We start from the raw sequence: 16,506 nt of genomic DNA, 5'->3' as shown, positions 1-16,506 counted from the left end.
TACATAAAGGATTCCTTTAAAATAACAAAGAACAAACTATGTAGTATTCAAATTCAACTGGATCCTGAGAGGAATTTAATATTTATCCTATAATATATGTACATATGTTGATGCCAATAACGAATAGTTGCAAAAAGATTTACAAACCCTATTGGATAAACTATAACTCCCAACTCTCACATGGGAGCATATTGAAATATGTTTACCAAATCTGATTACTAAAAGTATATAATTGTACTTCTCTTCAACTTCATGGGAATACATTACAAAAATTTGATAGTAATAAATTTTTACTCTTAAACTGCTGAAACCACAACACAAATTAATGAGAAATTCAATTGAATATGCTTAGAATTTGGTGCTTACTACAAACTGAACAACAGCTTAACCACCAATGCAGCTTGCACTTAATCAAATATATTTATCTATCGGAATCTTCTCAGTTTATTATAGATTTTAGTATATATACAATATTTATAATATGAATATTGGTCTAATCGATTATTAAAATAATTCTCAGTGTTAGTGATTAACGTACTTCCTCAGGCTTCGATCTTAAGTAAATTTGTATTAACTAGTAAATAAGGTTTTTGTGTATACTGTTATTAACTCTCATACTGGTAGTATTTGGGCATTACCCAAGCGAGCACGAGGAAGACAACTTACTTGTAGTGGGCCGTCTTTGGTCGGCGATTGTAATTTAATAAAGTAAAATGTGAGCATAAAGCGTTGTGGTATTACAGTGTGGGTTGCCCAGTTGCTCCAGGTTTTACGTTAAGCAAGGTGTTCTCGGTGCGGCCACTCCTAGCGGACAACAAGGACAAGCGCGGCCTGGCATTAGACGGCCAACTGAAACACGAGGACACTAATCTCGCATCATCAACTGTGTGAGCACCTGATTATGACTGCCGTCTATATAATTATACACGAGCGAGTAGTTGTGTTTTGTTTTTTTGGCGTGGATATTTTAGTGTACCTATGTATAACTTTTTGACAAGTTTTTATTTAGTGGTGTTTGTACATTTTCTTTAACCTCACACACATCCACGTAGTTTCCTCCGTAACGAATTGGATCATCTTGCATCTGTCCAAGAACTATGCCGCTTTCTCCCACACCCCTGAATCTTATTTTTTGACTGTTAGACGTATCCTGAGTTCAATTGTCCCCCAAGAAATCATTAACGTTTTAATTGTAGACACTAAAGTATTTTGCTTGTTTCTTTTTTGGTTTGGTTTACGTTGTTGCGTGGTGGTGGTCACTATCTGGATTCGACGGGGGTGCCGATTCGCAACCTACTGTGGAATTGGAACCGGGTTTCGCAATGTATACACACGTGTAAAAACAGGGAAGGTTGTCCGATCACGCCCGGATTCACACTAAGCAAAATATACATGGTTACACCGCTTCTGGCGAACAACAAGGACAAATGGGGCTTAGCCCTAGATGGCCAACTCAAACACGAGGACACCAATCTTGCCTCCAGCACGCTGTAAGTTACACGCAGCACAAATTTTACCTACCTATGTAATAATCATAATGATAATACGTATGTATTTTGCTCGTGAAATGCACAAAAAATTGTTGTGATGTTAATAATGATTCCATTCGCATTTTAACATCATCTTTTTACAAATCTATTTGGACATAGAATATTATGAGTATTAAATTGAATTCAATGTAGGCATATAAACCATAGATACGTTAGTGATTTTACATATTTTCATATGCATAGGTAAATTATATCAATATTATTTTAGTTACAAGGTCTAGTTCATCATTTTTTGTATTGATATTCAGTTTGCATTACTGCTTATTGAGCACGTATGTACGAGGTTAAGTCAATAATTAATTACAATGCAGTTATATTTATATATTTTGCGCACATCACTGAACGAGGTATGTGTCTCATTGTCACTATCCAGATTTGAAGTTGAATTTGATCAAAGATCTCCTTAAATGGACCGAACAATTAAATTTTTCAATCTACTTGTCTGGATCTAAAACTGATCTATAAATTTCAGCCCCGTTCGGCAATTATAAAATAAATACTTCGCTTGGCGATACGTTAAAAAACCATAAATAGAACTGAATTGCAATTTATTATTGACTCACTCTCGAATGATCGTCAACGTACTGAAGGTTTTAGCTTTACGAAAATGGATTATTCATTGTATATGCTTGACGATAAGTAAGTACTGCCAAATGAAATTATATTGCAAATAATCGTAGACTCGTCCTTTTCGTTTCAAAATTTTGAATCATGTGTGCATGCAATTTCATGGTATTTGTGCGTGAAATTCGTATATAAAAAAACATGTATATTTTCAAATAGGAATATATTAGTTTCATAACACGGTGATCAGTTAAGTTAGAATTCATCGTACAAGTCTACATATAGATTCTTGTAGCTTAGATCAGAATTTGTTCATTAATTTTTTTGCTTTTGTGTAATGTCATTTTTTAACAATATCATCAAGTGTATTATTTTGCGCCATATATTTTATGTTGTGTGTGTGTTTGTTTGTTTCTAATGCCCATACTTGTACAATATATAGGTCTCGCTCACTAACCGACGGGAACTATAGGTATTGTTTTGTAATAATATATGGTGCAAAAATCTTGTTTTTTATTCAATTTTACATTTACACATAACCGAGAGTCATTCATTTCAAACACAATAGACTTATAATGTTTGCCTGTATCCTTTATACATACATACATAGATCGTATATGTATAAATAATAATATAATATAAATCAAAAGGAAAACTACCACGCATTAACAAACCTAGTAGTAATATTTTCCCATATGTTTACATCTCTTAGTATTCTTTTTTATAATTTTATCGCTCGTTTTATCGCATGCTTATTCTGCATCCCTATATTGTTCTTTTATTTTTTTTACATTTCTTAAATCATTTAAAAAGATAATTTTTCAGAAATCAGCTGGGATTTGGTCAGTTGTAAATTACGTACAATTGAAAACTTTTCTGCCATTACTGAATTAATTATAATGAATATTTAGCATAAATTAAAAGAGTTTCAACTAGGGTTACCATATTGTTCTTCTTTATGCCCCCTGTACTCCTAGAATGTTAACAACTAGAACTCTGTTCACGACTGCTCTAAATAGTACTTGAGTGCTGAGGCTATACCACTGCCGAAGATTCTTCAACCAAGATGTTGTCCGCCGACCCCAACTGTGTTGGCCCATGATCTTTCCCTGGATTACTAGGCGTAGCAGATCGTATTTATGGCTCTGCATCACATGTCCAAGATACTCTAATTTCCAGCTTTTTACATTCTTGAGCACTTCAACGTGTTTGCCCATTAGAGCCAGCACCTTGGATTGGTTCTACCCACCATGAGATTCTCAGCATTCTTCTGTATGTCGACATTTCAAATGCCTGCAGCGTGGCATCTGTCTTGGTTTATGTTTCTGTCCCATTCAGATGGACGTTGAAAAAGTCTAAATTGGAGTCTTAAGCTGAGATCACATGTGGTTAGGACAATTTCTGTTTACCATATTGTGGTAATTTAAAAACGTGACATCCAATCTATAAACATATTAAACAATATTAGATCTATAAGCTAAACTAAAAATACTATAAAATAAATTATTTGCCCCCAACTAGTGGATCATAAATTCAAAACAAAACTTGTATGTTTTTGTTTTTTCGTTTCATTTTATAGCTATTCATGTTTTTGAAAAGAGAATAGTATGGTAACCCTAATTCAACACAATCTTTCACTTCAAGCATTGCACACTGTATAATAGTTGCACGGTTAATTAACCCAACATATGCATGCAAAGCAAGCGTAGTTATCTTTGGACATGAAACATCCTGCTTTTTAATTTATCTCAATTGAATATGTTTTAAATACATTCCAGTGTCGCCGATCCGGCTCAACGAGAAAATCTTGGAATCATCGTTCAATATAAAGTAAAAGTTAAACTTTGTCTTGGAGCTTTGGGCGGGTAATTGTCATATCAAAAGTCCGTTTAAATTTTGTGCTTAAATCTTACTCTTAAAAAAATTCACTATACAATTGTAGAGACTTGGTTGCTGAGCTTCCGTTCATCTTAATGCATCCAAAGCCTGAGGAAGAAGCACCGCCACCAATTCGTCCGAATCCATCCGCTGAAAACTCGACCCCTGAAGTGTCTGTAGATACTAATTTAATCCAATTAGATACGTAAGTATAATTTATGATTCCATAAAAATTATATTATTACTCTATCCATTACAGATATGTTATAATAATAGAAGTGGCTTTAGGCGTTATATTGTTGTCAAGTGACGATTTTCCACAGACAATCCTAAATAATTTTAACATCAGTCGTATTTGATGCTTGGTGGTCGATGTATGTCCGATAAAACTTCTTTGGGCAAGTGCATCGTTAAAAATTGCACGATGCATTCAAAAATACACAATAAACAACATGGGATACATTTTTATATGTAAATTGATCATTTAAGTAACATATTATTCAATTAACATCGTATATGAAAGTTTTCATGAAAGAAATTGCGTAGTCATGGAAACGGTACGCGTGTATTGAAACAAGAAATGTATACGAAAGGGCGCTTCTATTATTATAACATTTCTCTGATCTATTATATGTATGTGTGCAGTTATCTGGTCAACTAATTTTGAATACATGTTTGTAATACATTTATATTTAAATGTTTCAGAGATGAACCTTACGGTGGTCCAGATCACGACGATGATATAATCTTTGAAGATTTTGCCCGACTGCGACTCAAGGGTGGAGAAACTGAGGCTTAAATATTTGTCCGATTATTTACATGTCATTTATTAACAAAAATATGAAAGCAAAAATGAAACGGTAGTCATGGCAGCCTCGCTCCCCAAAAATTAAATTAAAATGTAATCGCACAACATTGTGGCGAATGTACGTGTCGCAAATTATTGTAGTGTATTCAAAATACATGTGTCGACTGCCGTTCTATTCAAAATCATGATGAACTTTGGTCAGATCATCATTGGAACGGTCACGAGTAACTCAAATATTTTTTTATTACAAAAATTATGTCGATTTCTAAATATATTGTACTGTTACACTTGTTTCCAACTTTGTAAATAAATTATAATATTTTATATATACATATATGTATATGCGTATATGTGTGTGTGTGTATGTATATATGTATATAATATATTCATATATATATACATACATGTATGTATACATATGTGTAAATATATGTATGTAACTATTTGATAATTTTTTTATTATTTTATATACATATACTTCTAATCTTGTGATAACTATTAGACATATAAATATTATACAATTAAAATCCATAAAACTAATGTCGATAGGTATTTTTCAGTGTAAAAGCAACAAAAAATTTTTTTCTACCTATTTCAGTAATGCGTAAAATATTTTCACATTTAAAAGACATGCCGAAGTGAAAATTATAAATATGTAAACCTATGTTTCAAATGATATCAAAGCATGCGGGTTTCGACGTTGCACATTCGATTTAGCACAAATTTTACTTTCAATCAATCGAAATGTAATCACAATTTCATCTACTGCTCATCTTCTTTATGTTAAGACAAGTTCAGCCTCACTAGTCATTGTTGATTTTGTATATGCGCTTAATGTGTATCCGTTTATTTAGTATCATTGAAATGTATTCAATTTTTCTTTTTAGCTATTTGCAATTTAATTTAATTTATTTAATTAGACTGTATTCAGCTGGAAAAAAAGTGTTTTATCGTTTAAGAATATTTATACCATATTTATTAAAATAACAAATGTAAAACTGAATATATGAATATTTCATAGTACATACTATATATTTAACTCATTTTTGGGCTGTTGTAATGTAAAAAAAAATTATGTAATTAAATGGAGAAATTAAACGAATGGACGCAGATATTCTGTATTTAAATTATGTGGTTTACGTACTGAAAAATAATTGCAGTTTTCTGTTAATTCGAATAATTTTCACAACATTCAGTAATAAAATATAATATATTAAATACTGTATGATTGTTGAAAAAATGAGTTATATTTATACATTGCACATTCAATTGCATACACCCTCATTATGGCTCGCATTGCGTTATCATTCACTTTATTAATTATGTGCCCAATTATTATTATCTGCGTTGCAAAATCTGGGTACTTTTTTTTATTATTTTTTAATACATTGATGTGTTATCGTTTTATGTAAGAAAACAAATATGTAAAGTCGTCCAAATTAAATGATGAAAAAACTATTTCACGTTTTATTTCATTTTTTATCAAATGCAAAATATGAAAAAAATTACTTTTATCTTGAACCTTTTTGGAGTTACAGTTTATGCTGATGTGTTGAATTTAGTTAAGCAGATTTTTTGACTTAATCTACCAACTGAAGAGTGAGTTGCTTAGTATGTATATTTTTTTGTCAAAATTTGATGATTGCATACGAAACTTTTTTTTTCCAATCTAAAAAGATATTCCAAATGGAATTTTTATATTTATTAGAATGGTTACACACGTAACTAAATGCTTAGCAAGCACGCATGACCAATAATTTTGTATAAGAATGTACAGGGGCCTTAATATTACCACATATGTACAAACATTCTTGAAGAGCGTCGGTTAATGATTAAACTGAACGAAGTTCAGACGAGGACGATGCGCTCGCTTTGGCTGCTTTTGTCCTGATTTTTAAAAGAAGAAACGTGGCTTGTGATGTCTAAACAAACTTATGAAAAGAAAAACCTGTTCTCATAATAATTTACTGAGTGAATTAAAAATATGCACAAATTTGCATACACACGTTCAACATGCTTGTGCAAGTATTGTCTGTACAAGCACACAAATGAAAATTCAATTAAGCTTCAAGTCGCTTGTACAATCGAAATGCTTGCGCAAAATAATGGTACAGGCACTCAAGCAATTCAAGCACTTAAGCCAGAGAAATGTAATATTAATAGAAGTGGCTTTAGGTGTTCTTTTGTTGCCAAGTGACATTCTGTCCACGGACAGATCTAAATAATTTTATCATCAGTCGTATTTGACGCTTGGTGCTCGACGTATGTCCGATAAAAACTTCTCTGTTTGTTTATATTACTCGCAAGATGGGCAAATTGCACAATACATTCAAAAACACACAATAAACAACATGGGATACATTTTTATAAGTAAATTGATCCGATTGTATTCCGTGGGATGTAGCGTATTTATAAAGACGTACCGCGTAAAACTGACAACAATTATTTATTCTTAAGGGCCCCTTTATTCTTATTACATATCTCTGACTCAAGAACTCAAGAATGCAATTGCGTGTGTAACTGCCTTAAACCGTTGACAAACACATTCCGAACACGTTTCCCCTATACGCTACTTTTTGATAAAACGGAAAACATGGGGCGGAAATTTGAATTTGATTTTTAGATAAGATGCGTTCGATTTAAGCACGAATGAACAAATACGACGAGATGTGACATTTATTTAAAGGAATATCTGCAGAAAGAGTGTTGTTGTCAAACGGATAGATGGGCGTAGATTGGCGTGTTACGAGCTGCACACCGCTGTGCGTTGTGCAGTGGATGGGACAGTCGGCATCGGAGCGGTCATTGTTTTTGACCGGTGCGAATTTTCTTCGAGTACGACCCCCCATTCCACATCACAAGGTAGTAGTTCGAGGAGCGAGCGACAGAGCGGGCCGATCGCAACCGCAAATAGTCTGAGTGAGCGTCCGAATATCGAATATCGAACATCGAACATCGAACATCGAACATCGAACATCGAACGCCGACCGTCGACACTGATTCAGAATGGCGTCTCCGGAGCGTCGCGACAACTTCTCGGCCGTCTGCACGGAGGGCTCTCTCTCCAACAAACCCACGCTCGCGAAACCCGGCCAGGCCAAGAAGCTCATCATCAAGAACTTCAAGTGTAAGTCGTTTTCCGTGCCTGCCGTCTGCCATCTGCCATCTGCCTTCGCTGTCAACATAACCTACAAACGTCACTCGACGCATCGGCCATTTTCTCATGTCTTTTATTTCATCGCTTTCGAACGTTGTTACAGATGATAGTCTTTTTGACTCGCGAATATTGCACAATTTCATTTTTTGTGCAATCGACCTTTACGCAACGTCAAAGTCTCATCCTTGATTCATTTTATGTCAGAAACTGAACAATTGCTTCGTATGAAAAATTTCGTCCAATCAGAAAGCGACTATTTTTTTTCCTTCAAATATTTCGACCAATCGGAGGCCGCCATTTTAAATGTATTTTTTAGTAATATATTTCTTATCTTTTCGTATTTTGACAGTCGCTAATAAAATATTTGACACCTCCGAGTGATTAATTTGAAAGATTTTATGTCCAATTAAATCTCACTCTAAATATAACTGCTATGTATTGCTACACGTTTATAATTAATTCATCGAAATTGCATACACATAAAATATTGACATCAATCCCTAGATATTGACGAATTTATTATATACGATTTTCAACTGAAGGAAATATATGTACTTTCGCTTGTATTAATAATATATCCAAAAGCTGAAGTTTCACTATGGGAATGTTGATTTAAAAAAAGATTGAATAGTATCGTTATCGCAATGTATCTATAACCCTGATTTTTTAAAAATAGAAATTGCAACATTGACCGTTTTAGATACAAGTCATATATACGTACATATAGATAATCTATTTGAATTACCAAGTCCAAAGCTCCAAAATCTAATCAAGCATTGCCTTTCACGTATCATTGAATACATATGTGTATACATATTAGTATACAGTGATTAAAATATAACATATGAACATTAATGATGCGACATTTAAAACTACATTTCATTAATTGAACCACTTTATTGCAGGCAAACCAAATTTACCAGATAATTATCAAGAACATACATGGAGCAAATTAAGGGAAGCGGTCATAGCCATCCAAACGTCTACAGCCATCGCTTATTCATTAGAAGAGCTTTATCAAGCTGTAGAAAATATGTGCAATCACAAGGTACTTCATATCGCCGTATTAATATTTTAATATGATACTTATGCTTAATGATTTTTTTTTTTATAGATGGCGTCTCAACTGTACGTAAATCTAACAGGTTTGACGGAATCTCACGTAAAGTCAAACATCGAGCAATTCCTGGGAGAATCTATGGATCGTCACGTCTTTCTAAAACGCATAAATGACTGCTGGAGAGCTCATTGTAGACAAATGATAATGATTAGAAGTATATTCCTATATTTAGATCGCACATATGTTTTACAAAACCCGACAATTCACTCTATATGGTTTGTTGTTTTTTTTTTTAATGCTTTTTTACATGTGAAATATTTTGGTTTTGTAATATTAATTGTTATTTTTATTATATATAGGGATATGGGCTTAGATCTGTTTCGACATCATATTGCTTTGAATACATTAGTGCAGACGCGTACTGTAGAAGGTTTATTAATGCTTATCGAAAAAGAACGGGGGGGAGATACCGTAGATCGTACGCTTCTTAAATCATTGTTGAGAATGTTGTCAGATCTTCAGATTTACCAAGAAGCCTTTGAGCATAAGTATGTTGTGATTCAATTTATTTTTTTAACTGTTTCAAAGGTGTATATTTATGTATGTTATCATTATTTTCAGATTTTTGGTAGCTACGGAACGCGTTTATGCAGCAGAAGGTCAACGCTTGATGCAAGAGTGTACAGTGCCTCAATATTTAGCACATGTAGATCGTCGCCTACGCGAAGAATTAGAAAGATTAATACATTATTTGGATCCATCCACAAAGTAAAAATTTATCTAAATGTCATTCAGGACCTGATTGAAAAGTTATATGATTTTAATTGTTATACTTTTTTTTTTCAGACCTCAATTAGTGCATTGTGTAGAAAAACAGTTGGTTAGCGAACACGTATCTGGTGTTCTAAGTAAAGGGCTTCCAGCACTATTAGACACTCCTCGGATTCCTGACTTGACGCTGCTGTACAATTTATTTTCACGTGTTAAAAATGGCCTTATCGAACTTTGTTCGCATTTTAACTCTTATATTAAGGTGTGTTTATCTTCAAAATTTGATTAGTTATTAGAAATAATAGCCAAGCCTCTTAACAAATTCTTGTATTTTATAGAAAAAAGGACGCACAATAGTGATAGACCCAGAAAAGGACAAGAGTATGGTTCAAGAATTACTCGAATTTAAAGACAAACTCGACTATATCGTTCTAACTTGTTTCAATAAGAATGAAAAATTTGTGAATTCGTTGAAGGAAGCCTTTGAGCATTTCATCAATCAGAGAACGAACAAGCCTGCTGAATTAATAGGTATTATAGTTAGATTTAAAATGTAGTTGTTGAATCATTTTATGTATTTTTATTGACTTGAATCACATTTTAGCGAAATTCGTCGATGTAAAGTTGCGTGCCGGAAACAAAGAAGCTACTGAAGAAGAGTTAGAAAAATTATTAGACAAAATAATGGTTCAATTTAGGTTTATACATGGAAAAGATGTGTTTGAAGCTTTTTATAAAAAGGTTATTTTTTTTACTTTGAATAAATGCACATGTAGTGTATAAAATTTTTTCGCAATGTTTTTTTAATTGATAATAGGATCTAGCGAAACGTTTGCTCGTTGGCAAATCAGCCAGCGTCGACGCTGAAAAGTCAATGTTGAGTAAACTGAAACAGGAGTGCGGCGGCGGTTTCACGTCCAAGCTCGAAGGAATGTTCAAAGATATGGAACTATCCAAAGATATCAATATAGCTTTTAAACAAGTATGTTTTGTTTTAGTTTGAAATTTAGTATGTCTTTGTATGTAATTTTTTATGATTTTTTTTACTATTTCAGCACATGTCAAACTCCACCGAGTCCGAATTAGAATTGTCCGTAGCCATTTTAACCATGGGCTATTGGCCTACGTATCCCGTTGTAGAAGTACGGTTGCCAGCTAGTCTGCTCCGTCACCAAGCGCTCTTCTCCAAATTCTACCTCGCTAAACATAGTGGTCGTAAGCTGCAGTGGCAGCCGACTTTAGGTCATTGCGTTTTAAGAGCACATTTCACACAGGAAAAGAAAGAATTGCAAGTGTCTCTGTTTCAAGTTTTGGTTCTATTACTTTTCAATGAAGGCGACAACTTATCGATAGAAGAAATCAGAACGGCTACTAATATCGAAGTCAGTTTATATGTTATTCAAAGTGACTTTGATTGTATACTATTCAATGTGATTTCGTTTTTAATTTATTTTAAATTGATCAGGATGGAGAAGTCAGACGTACTCTGCAATCCCTCGCTTGTGGCAAAGCTCGAGTGCTCACCAAAAGTCCTCGCGGCCGAGAAGTGCAAGATCTAGATCGTTTCACATTCAATGCGAACTTTACAAATAAATTCTTCCGCATCAAGATTAATCAAATTCAAATGAAAGAAACTGTAAGTTTTGGTGAAATGAATAATATAATACGTTTCTTATATCATTTATATATATTTTATTCGACATTTTCAGACGGAGGAGCAAAAGGCGACTGAAGAAAGAGTGTATCAAGATCGACAGTATCAAATCGATGCAGCTATCGTACGCATCATGAAAATGCGTAAAACACTCTCGCACAATTTGCTCATCACAGAATTGTACAACCAGCTTAAATTCCCTGTCAAGGTAAACAGTACAATAATGCTTCGATTTATGAGCAATTATGATTCATGTTATATTTTTTTAACGCATTGAATTGTTTTCAGCCTGCCGATTTGAAGAAAAGGATTGAATCTCTCATAGATCGAGACTACATGGAAAGGGATAAAGATAATCCTAATCAATACAATTACGTTGCATAAAAAAGTTGTGATTTTATAACTTGTATATAAATGATAATAATTTGAGTTTTGGCCGAAAGTGCTGAGGTGAAATGTAAATAAATTTGCAGGAATTGTTTGAATTTGTGTACGGTTCTGATGATTCCTTATTTTTGTTAAAAGTTACATTTTTCAAACCGTATCTAACAAGATGCCCATTTTTATAATGCAATAAATGTGTACATTGTTCTTTTCAGCGTTTAAATAGTTTTTTTTCTTTGTTGAAATTAATTATATTTGAACCTGTACGTCTTGTACTTACATATACATACATGTGCTATAATTCTGTCATCAAACACATTTAACTTATTTATTTTTAAATTGATTACATTAAACGAAATATATTATTTAGTTTTATATGTGGAATTCAATACTAAACTTTTTACTCGAATAATATGCAACCTTTCAATCCTTACATTAAAAAAAATAATTTGAATTAGGATTTTTTTTATTAAATATTAATAATTTCTATCTACATATGTATGTTATAAAAAAGAGATAGTGATATCACAGTCATAAATTAACTAAAAAGTTTTTTTTTTAATATACGTAATAATAATCAAAATGAAAATTATGGCTTTTCAATTTTTCGAATTGTATTTAGGAAGTCTGTATAGTAGTCCAATTCTTCAGTTAGAGCGTTTGCAAGAGACTTCGGAGTGATTGGCAACGGTTTCAGCAGATCTGTAACGAGCGGCCGACACGGTAGCGCACCTCCATGACGTAACAATCCACCCCTCAACCATTCACCTCCTGATCTCGAGAGTGGATCTTCGATGAACTTATTCCTCCACGAACTCCACGCGACAGCTCTCGAAATCAAATACGAATAGTACTTCGCACCATATCCGACTAAGTGACTGAATCGATGTTGCCAAGCCTGTAAAACAAAATGACCACATTACAACATGTCGGACACTCGGATCGTATCTAAAATTTTCATTTACCGTCTTCTCGACGTACGGCAATCCGTAATATTGACTTTGAGTCTGCTTCAAAATGTCCGTAGTTGTTAATTTATCGGTCGGTGGGTTCGTACCGTGATACTTTTGATCCAACACAGAGTAAAACACTTGTTGTTGCATGTCGCTTGCGCTGAATATGTGCTTGGAAGCGCAGAGACGGTACAGCATTTCTTCCGGCATCGGTTCGTTTGTTTGGAAATGTTTAGCGAATAGACGCAAGACTTGTGGATTGCTGGCAAAGTATTCCATCAGCACTGATGGGACTTCGGCTAGATCTGTCGGACATCTGGTGCCGGAGACGTGTTGGTATTTCGCCCTACCAAGCATAGAATGCATAGCGTGACCCAATTCGTGGAATAAATTGTCGACGGAAGCTGGAGATAGCAGAGGTGGTCCTCCCCAATTGCCGGAGCTCAATGACAACATCACGACTACTATAGGATTCTAAAATGTAACATGTCATGTGATTAAAATGGGAATACATACTTGATTTGTATTTAACCTATTGTACAGCAGTTGGTGCCTAAACATTTTGCCCTTGACTTTCTATTGTTGCCCGGAATCTTTATATCGTCACTACGTTTCATTTTAATAATTTGATACATATCAAAGTTTTTAAATTTCCATGCATTTTTTTTAATTTGCTGCCTTTTGGAAATATGATTTCTTGAATTCGAGCATGAACTTTTTGCATATCATTCCTTATATTTTTTAAATAACTGTGTATCTCTTTATTATGTTTATATTTTACTAGTGTTTTGCCCGATGTAATATCATCGCATAGGTTATGGTATATTAAGCTATTAATTTTAAAAAAATTGAGAAAAATGTGTCAGTCAGATCCGCATGTGGTCGTATTTTTTTTAAATATATTTAATTTATTTTATTTTATTATACATCAATTAATCAAGCACACTCTCTAACAGATTGCTCCAAAGCGACAAAAATTTAATATTTCTATTTGTTTAATATGAAGAAAAAATGGTAAAAACCATTATATATGTGGTACCTACCCACATATGTATATAAACAATATAAAACACCAATAGAAAGAATAATTAATTAATTAAATACATTTTCAGTAGATGGCGCTAAATGCTTAGATACTTATTTCCCTAGAGGAAATATTGGTAGCAAACAGTATGTGTATATATATATAAGTTTTTTCTTTGTCTGTTATTATATTCGTACGTTTTGTTGGCAGTGTTTTTACATATGTCGAATCAAAACGACTATTATAATACGGCGAGCGTTATCTCACACAGACACACACACATAATATATATGAATGTTATTTAAATACTAATTTTGTGCTTTTATATTGTATTAGATTAAGTAATAGATTCTATTTACTTGATATGTTCCATCGGAGAGCTGCTTACCACCTTGTATTGTAAAATGACAGTCTTGATTGGGTTTGTTGGACCGTTCGTAAAAATCGCAATATATATGCCCGAGTAAACCTTCGCTTTCATGAATAACAGCCAACTTGTAAACGTCCGGAGACCAGCTTTCACCTTAAAAGCATCAACATCATTATAACTAACACTAAAATTAGCATCAATTTCAACCCTCATTTGATTCCCACCAGGACCCATTTCTTCATTATGTAACGATATGCCATACAGCGTCTGCAGCAACAGATTGAATCCTTCCATACAACCGCCAAGCGAAAAATATGGACTGTACTCCGAATTAGCAACCTTCAACCAGGCTTGCTTCGCTTTGAGGCCGAAGTACGGAGCGTCCCAACAGTCGAGCTGTTCCGACGTCGGATCTTCGTGCTTCTTCATAGCCAACATCTGGTCGAAATCTGCACGAGCCCGATCCCTCAAGTTATCAGAGAGCGTGTCTAGAAATTCCAATACGTTTGACGTACTTTCCATTGTACTCGCATTGATAGCTCTTAAAAGGGACACATTTTTAATACTACACATAAAAGTTATAATAAGTAAATTTTTATATCGAGCATCACCTATCTGCATAGCAACGGAATCCGCAAATACTGGCCATCTCTTGTCGTGCGTCTAATAGATTTAAAAGTGTGATGTCTTGAATGGGATCCGGAGCCAAGTATAATCTGTATGCTATTTCGCGTGCTCTTGCTTCATGCGAATCCACATGTAGACCGGTGATTACTAAATCGCTGTCGCTTTCAAAACTATCGTACAATTTATTAGTATGTTTTGATATTTGTATTTGAATACGTTACGTGTGTTATAATTACTGTTGTCGGATTTGTTGAGGTATAGCGTCTCTCGGGACGTGACGTTCCGTAGCGGCTCCAGCCATAAATCGCTGGCCCGTTTGCAGAATGCAGTCGTTGAGCTGAACGACCCGCTGTCTCGGTTTGTCATCTAAATGTATACCACTCTGTTCAAAATCGAATAAGAATAATTTAGCTACGTGTTCGTCTCCGGAAGTGTTATTTTTGACCGATAGTGACAAAGCATCGTACAATTCCCTATCGGTATTCAATCTAAAATCATTGTATTTGATTAATTTTAAATTAAATAACTTAAAAATAAATATAATAAGGAAATACAATACTTTTCAACGATTCCGCTAATACTTATACAAGCGTCTTCTGCAGCATATCGGAAATTAGCTTTAGGGTGTGCTATTCTAATAAATTCTGCCAAATCTGCAACTTTGCACAAAGTGTCCGATAGCTCATCGAATATTTCCACCATTGGCCTACTTTTACTGCTGCTGACGGCTTCATGTAGCAATTCGCTACTTTTTCGAATTGCCGCGTCCTTCCAAGAGTAAAATCCTTCATAACTGGTCAACTCTGGCTTTGCAAATAATCCCTGAAATTGTTACATTTAGTCGGATGCAAATTTGAATGCATTTTACTTAAAGCAGAATCATACCAATTCATTCCGCATTATGTTCAAATTAAGCTTAGGACGGGGTCTGTGATTGAATGTATTCGCCAACGGTGACCAAGTGCTGACACTGTTGCGCATGAGCTTTTGTCCATATTTTAAATTTGGTAGTTGTTTCCATAGCAGTTTCATATTTAATGCATTAACTATAAGTAGATGGCTGAAACATGTCAAAATTTTCATGTGACAAATATAATAACTTTGTTGATATACATATATATGTGACGTGAAGAGGTGTGTGGGGTATGATGATGTAATGAATTGCGTGGGATTTCAATACCATATATGGATTCGTGACACAAATGTCAGTTCAGTTGAACGTGGAGTTTGTAAACGACTAAACGAGAGTTAAATAAACGAGAATTTTTGTTTTATTGTACCAAAATATTGTATTTTTTCAATCGGTGAGTGATTTTATTTGAATTTTAATGAAAATTGGGTTAATTACTCAATTTCGATTCCACTTACAAATTTTGAGACTACTTAGCATTAAAATGACATTAAGAGTTTAGAATAATAATGATTTGATAAAGTTACCATTAAATAGATCGTTCTCTTAAAATAATGGACGATTCAATGTATTCATTATTTGACAGCTTCATATAACCTTAAAAAAGTGACATATTTTTTCACCATAAGAGTACAATTTGCGGCCTTGGACTTTTTTTCTTCAAAGACTTCAAATTAAACTTATACATACATAGGTAGGTATGTAAAAACTTAAAGAATACATATAATTTTTCTTCATATTGAAATGCATTTATGGATTCAGATTATTTTATTTTATTTTTATCGTAGATTCCAAA

General features: G+C 33.7%; 4 protein-coding genes across 7 annotated transcripts in view; 2 read left to right on the top strand and 2 right to left on the bottom strand.

Moving 5' to 3' along the window:
• Positions 1-6,249, top strand: part of krz (beta-arrestin protein kurtz) — an 89,676-nt gene extending 83,427 nt beyond the window's left edge. For 2 of the 4 annotated variants that reach the window (XM_077436209.1, XM_077436207.1), the window contains 4 exons: positions 744-887; positions 3,893-3,979; positions 4,057-4,197; positions 4,698-6,249. In XM_077436209.1, the coding sequence (XP_077292335.1) occupies positions 744-887; positions 3,893-3,979; positions 4,057-4,197; positions 4,698-4,791 (466 nt within the window). In that variant the 3' untranslated portion in view covers positions 4,792-6,249. Of the gene's footprint in view, positions 1-743; positions 888-1,346; positions 1,491-3,892; positions 3,980-4,056; positions 4,198-4,697 lie in introns of all 4 variants that reach the window. The other 2 variants (XM_077436208.1, XM_077436210.1) reach the window with 1 other exon arrangement.
• LOC143915452 (uncharacterized) overlaps positions 1-16,506 on the bottom strand; it is a 668,062-nt gene that overhangs the window by 530,237 nt on the left and 121,319 nt on the right. The window lies entirely within an intron of this gene.
• Positions 7,541-12,405, top strand: Cul4 (cullin 4). The gene is made up of 13 exons (XM_077436594.1): positions 7,541-7,927; positions 8,863-9,005; positions 9,072-9,292; positions 9,377-9,565; positions 9,639-9,785; positions 9,864-10,050; positions 10,127-10,319; positions 10,393-10,529; positions 10,606-10,770; positions 10,844-11,170; positions 11,254-11,424; positions 11,498-11,650; positions 11,731-12,405. The coding sequence occupies exons 1-13, from the start codon at positions 7,807-7,809 to the stop codon at positions 11,824-11,826; spliced, it is 2,250 nt and encodes a 749-aa protein (XP_077292720.1). The 5' UTR covers positions 7,541-7,806; the 3' UTR covers positions 11,827-12,405.
• On the bottom strand, positions 12,276-16,319 carry LOC143915783 (mitochondrial intermediate peptidase). Its single transcript, XM_077436595.1, has 9 exons — positions 16,238-16,319; positions 15,686-15,860; positions 15,360-15,622; positions 15,037-15,288; positions 14,785-14,970; positions 14,398-14,714; positions 14,163-14,326; positions 12,792-13,253; positions 12,276-12,724 (listed from the first exon to the last, which is right to left on the bottom strand). The coding sequence occupies exons 2-9, from the start codon at positions 15,830-15,832 to the stop codon at positions 12,416-12,418; spliced, it is 2,100 nt and encodes a 699-aa protein (XP_077292721.1). The 5' UTR covers positions 15,833-15,860; positions 16,238-16,319; the 3' UTR covers positions 12,276-12,415.

Source organism: Arctopsyche grandis, chromosome 8, assembly GCF_051622035.1.
Source record: "Arctopsyche grandis isolate Sample6627 chromosome 8, ASM5162203v2, whole genome shotgun sequence".
NCBI lineage: Eukaryota > Metazoa > Arthropoda > Insecta > Trichoptera > Hydropsychidae > Arctopsyche > Arctopsyche grandis.
Note: the sequence above shows the minus strand (reverse complement) of the source record. Positions and strands in the feature narration are given on the sequence as shown.

What these genes read in the sequence shown, in the direction of transcription:
- LOC143915783 (XM_077436595.1), bottom strand. Translation starts at nt 15,832, where the DNA reads ATGAAACTGCTATGGAAACAACTACCAAATTTAAAATATGGACAAAAG. An exon ending in CCTCAACAAATCCGACAACA is followed by an intron (nt 14,971 to 15,036) that starts GTAATTATAACA and finishes ATTGTACGATAG; the next exon opens with TTTTGAAAGCGACAGCGATT. An exon ending in TTCCGTTGCTATGCAGATAG is followed by an intron (nt 14,715 to 14,784) that starts GTGATGCTCGAT and finishes GTCCCTTTTAAG; the next exon opens with AGCTATCAATGCGAGTACAA.
- Cul4 (XM_077436594.1), top strand. Translation starts at nt 7,807, where the DNA reads ATGGCGTCTCCGGAGCGTCGCGACAACTTCTCGGCCGTCTGCACGGAG. An exon ending in CAAGAAGCCTTTGAGCATAA is followed by an intron (nt 9,566 to 9,638) that starts GTATGTTGTGAT and finishes CATTATTTTCAG; the next exon opens with ATTTTTGGTAGCTACGGAAC. An exon ending in TCAATATAGCTTTTAAACAA is followed by an intron (nt 10,771 to 10,843) that starts GTATGTTTTGTT and finishes TTACTATTTCAG; the next exon opens with CACATGTCAAACTCCACCGA.